Below are 4,650 nucleotides of genomic sequence, written 5' to 3'. Positions count from 1 at the left end.
AAGGTGTATGAGATGATGATCTCAATCGTCTGCGGGACATCCATCAACTGGGCCTCTATCATCTTCAATAACTTGAAGATGATGATTTAAGCTTGGTGGGTGGTTTATCGAGGGAATAAGAGGTGTGTGAAAGTGTGTGAGGTCACGAGATGAAATGTCGATTAGGATTTGATGGTTGGTTTTCCGAAGTGAGGGTAAATATAAGAGGTCTTCATAATAAATTAGATATTAGTGGTTAAAAATATATGAATGAGATGTTGATGACCGAAGTGATCGATTGGGGGATTGGTTGTTGATTGGTTGAAGTGGGGTAAAAGAAGTCGCGATAAGAGTAAATATGATGAGATACGAGGTGGATATTTGTGGTTGATTTGTTGGGATAAGAAGTCGATAATAAAAGGAGATAATGACGGTTAAAAATACATAAATGAGATGTCAATTGACCGGAGTATAAATGTGTGTGAGAGGTATGAAAAAATGTGAGTCACAAGATGAGAGGTCGGTTGAGGAGATTGATGTTTGTTTTGACGAGGGATAAGAGGTGTATGAAAGTGTGTGTAAGGTCATGAGATGAGATGTCGATTGAGATTTGGTGGTTGGTTTTCCGGAAGTGAAAAATAATTTAAGAAGTATGTAAAAATAATATATTAGTGGTTAAAAATTTATGAATGATATGTTGATTGACCGAAATGTAAAAGTGTGTGAGGTCACGAAATTAGAGTTCAATCGTGATTGGTGAGTTATTTATCGAGTAGACAAAAAGACATGAAAATGTGTGAATCACAAGATGAGAGGTCGATTGAGGGATTTGTGTTGGTTTTATGGGGATAAAAGGTGTGTGAAAGTGTGAGGTCAGAAGATGAAATGTTGATTGAGATTAATTAGGCGTAATAAAAGAGGTCACAGTATTATAAAAGAGGATGAGTAATAAATGAGATATTATTGATTAAAATATATGAATGAGATATTGATTAATCGAGTTGTAAAGTGTGTGAGGTCACATGATTAAAGGTTGATTGAGATTTGTGGATAATTTTTCGAGTGGATAAAGAGGATTATGAAAAGTGTGAGTCACAAGATAAGAAGTCGAATGGTGGGTTTGGTGGTAAAAGAGACCGCAGTAAGGGTAAAAATCATCAGATGAGAGGTGTCATTTGTGGGTATAAGAGGCCGATAACAAAGGAGATATAGGTGGTTAAAAATAATATGAATAAAATTTTGATTGACCGAAATGTGAAAATGTGTGAGCTCACAATATTATAGGTCGATTGAGATTGGTGGTTAGTTTGTCGAGTGTGATAAGATGCATGTGAAAACGTGAGGTCATGATATTAGAGGTCGATTAAGATTGGTGGTTGATTTGACTAGAGATAATAGATGTGTGAAAGTGTCTGAGGTCACTGTATGAGACCTGGTTTGTGTGATTGGAGGTTGGTTTGTCGAAATGGTGATAAAAAAATGTTGTGGTAATATAAGAGGTTGGTAATAGTGTAAAACACGCCTAACATTACTTTTGATAAGAGAAAAATGTATGACACAACTTTAAGTAAAATTTCTAGAATGATTTATAGTAACTTGTATGATGTAATTGACTTGATTTCTTAAGAATAAATCTACATTTCTTTTTTTAAGTATTTTTAAACTCATAAAATTATTTTTTTTAACTTTAGATATATAATTAATTTTAAAATATATATTAACATTAAATTTTATATTAAACTTAATTTTTAAAAACATAAACTAATTTTAAATAAATTAAATTTAAATAATATTAATTTTATTTAAAATATTTATAAATAAATAATATTTTATTTATATTATTAATTATGCAAATACATGTGATCATGGTAGATTTATTAATAAAACATGATCAGTTTATTAAATACATAATAACAACAAAAACAAAAGAAGTGACCACCACCACCTCCACCTTATTTTAACTTAGATTTGGATACTTTAATTTAATTGCTACGTTCATGCTGTACTAACGACACCGTCTCCTACTCCGGCATTTCCTTTTTTTGTGGGATAAAAACCTTGTACAGCTATGCCGCATTTCCCTTTTCCCTTACCGCTAGGAACATTGTTCCGCTCGATCCTCATATATCCTTTTTCACCCCAATTCGTTCCCCATGAATTCTTCACTATCCAATAATCAAGTCCTTTTTCACTGCCATATCCCACCACCACCAGTGCATGATCTAGGGAGGTTCTGCAGTATCCCGTGAAAATACCCTTCCATAACCAAAAGAATCACAAAACATTCACTTATAATATATAGATCGATCTCAAAATCCAAAATATAATAACTTTTCACTACTTACGTACCGAGACATAATTTTTGAATTCCTTGCCATAAGCTTCAATGCCAACGCTGATGGGCTGCTGTGCGACAGCTTTCTTTAAACTATTTTCGTCGTAGGGTGGTACTCTTTCCCAACCGTCTATGCTCACCACCTTTGATTTCATCTGCAATCAATCAACCAAATGGTTAGCTAGACAGACTTATAAAAATTAACAAGCCCCAAAGTCAAGCTCATGATAACCTTAGTGGCATTGCAGGTGCCTTTGGCTTCTCGATAAGGATAATCCTTTTCCGTGTCTATACCACCATTGCGAATAATGAATTGGAATGCAGTAAGAATGTACCCGGCTAAGCAGCCTAGGCTAGCTCGATCGCAGTCAATAAGTTCTTGCTCCGACAAATCAATCAGTTGTCCTGTTACTATCTTGTTGATACTTTCCACCGCTGCAATCGCCGAGAAAGCCCAACAACTTCCTAATATTTTAAAAAACAACACAAACAAGATCAAAATATATATATGAACTCAAATTGTTCCAAAACTATATTTTTTAACCTCATTTCTTCGCATCCTTAACTAGAATTAACCATATAATAAAATGACATTTACTCCAACATGAGGTATCTTAAATGAGAATCAAACCTGTGATTTTAGTTATATTATTCATATATATATTTTTGTAATTAATTTATTAAAAAGCTAGTGAATTGAATTGTTCTAATACTATTAAATTATTTTCATCTTAGGCACCTACTTTTGACTTTATATTTTTATCAAATTGTTCCAAAATTGTTAAATTACTCTGAGACAAATATTTTTTACTTTTATTTTGTTCTCTTTAAAAATGGAAATAGCCGAAACTATAGATAGAGACAAATTAATCTACATAATAGTCAAAAAAAAAATATAATTTATTATATATCAAGTATTATATATCACAATATTTTTTTTATAACAATAATACTAGTTATCTTCTCTGGGAATAAAAAATAAAAGTAGCAGCTTTCAAACTTTGATTTTCGAAAACCTCTTATTTTATTAGTTAGTCTGCTTTCCGACCTAAAAAGTCTGTTAATTGAAGGAAGAATTATAGCTAAGTTTAATTGATATTGACTAAAATCCACTTATAGAATTAGTTATCTTAGTTGTTCAATAGTTTGATTGAATGACTTGGAGTCATACTAACTTTCTAATTTAGAAATCTTACCGCATTTTCCCTGGTTCTTAATCGGTGAGACGGCGCCTTTCGTCCTCCAATCAACCGACTCCGGGAGAATTTCACCTGATGACACAGCATACCTTTGGCTGTCCAGCTCTGACTGGACAGATTGGAGATCGGCATCATATTTCATGCCGAGGTAGTAGGATCGGTACTCTTCATCGGTCAGATCGGAAAACACGTTCAATCCAACCTTGTAGGTCCGGTTCTCGGAGTTATGAGCATCTATGAAGACCAAATTATCCTTAAAAATTTCGAAACGTTTTTCAAATTCATCTATTCCGTTGTACACTTTTCCATTCTCTACCATCCACTTTTTGTAAATATTCATCATTTCTTCGTCGGTTCTGGATTTTGATTGGTGATTGTTATCATACTCGATGATTGACATGTCCGCCATCATGAGGCTGAGGGAGGCAGAGAAGAGGGCTAGGAAGAGGAGGAGGATGGTGGTGGCCGGAGTAGTCATGTTTAATTAATGGTGCGAGTCTAAAGGATGAAATGAGGATTATTTTATAGATGAATATATTTATTATTTAAATATTTAAGAGAATATTTTATTCAATTATCTTCTTATTGATTTTTTTTTATTTATTTGAGTTATTAGGATAGTCCTGATTTGTTTTTTTTTAATATAATTATCATTAAATATATACTTATAATTTAACAATCATAATTATCAAAAATAAAATTAAAATGTTGATTTGACATTTAGTAAAAAAAACGTTGAATAAAAGAAATTAAACTTTATTTGATATTTAAATTTTTAATAATTTTTTATTAATTGTTTTTACTGTTTATTTATTTATTTATTAGGATTATTTTTTAAATATAAAAAATATACAAATAGCAATAAATTATCTGAGCGATTGTCGAATGTCCTACAAAGAGATTGTATACTATTCTCATATGCTTGTACATTATGTACATTTTCACGATATCGCAAATATATTATGTAATTTTACAGGAATTTAATAAGTTAGGTTGAAGACTATCATTAGTTATTGGGATAGGTATACAGAGGAATGACTAAAAAAACTTTATTTACAAGATAGATCTATATCCCTATAATTTTTTAATGTATTATCTAGTTGAAAATAAATCGGAGAACATTTAATAATGAAAGTA

General features: G+C 31.6%; 1 protein-coding gene across 1 annotated transcript; it reads right to left on the bottom strand.

The window, feature by feature from the left end:
• Nucleotides 1-1,839: 1,839 nt before the first annotated feature.
• Nucleotides 1,840-3,993, bottom strand: LOC124922314 (ervatamin-B-like). Its single transcript, XM_047463048.1, has 4 exons — nucleotides 3,511-3,993; nucleotides 2,547-2,779; nucleotides 2,329-2,469; nucleotides 1,840-2,235 (listed from the first exon to the last, which is right to left on the bottom strand). Exons 1-4 carry the CDS (start codon nucleotides 3,989-3,991, stop codon nucleotides 1,975-1,977), a joined length of 1,116 nt encoding a protein of 371 aa, XP_047319004.1. The 5' UTR covers nucleotides 3,992-3,993; the 3' UTR covers nucleotides 1,840-1,974.
• Nucleotides 3,994-4,650: the final 657 nt, after the last annotated feature.

This window comes from Impatiens glandulifera, chromosome 1 (assembly GCF_907164915.1).
Source record: "Impatiens glandulifera chromosome 1, dImpGla2.1, whole genome shotgun sequence".
Taxonomy (NCBI): domain Eukaryota; kingdom Viridiplantae; phylum Streptophyta; class Magnoliopsida; order Ericales; family Balsaminaceae; genus Impatiens; species Impatiens glandulifera.
The sequence above is the reverse complement of the archived record's forward strand: the minus strand, read 5'-3'. Positions and strand labels throughout refer to the sequence as shown.

Bases quoted from the DNA above. Each gene is read 5' to 3' on its own strand.
- LOC124922314 (XM_047463048.1), bottom strand. From the start codon at position 3,991: ATGACTACTCCGGCCACCACCATCCTCCTCCTCTTCCTAGCCCTCTTC. The intron at 2,470-2,546 runs GTTATCATGAGC...GATTGATTGCAG, and splicing joins GCACCTGCAATGCCACTAAG to ATGAAATCAAAGGTGGTGAG. The intron at 2,236-2,328 runs GTACGTAAGTAG...TGGTTATGGAAG, and splicing joins AATTCAAAAATTATGTCTCG to GGTATTTTCACGGGATACTG.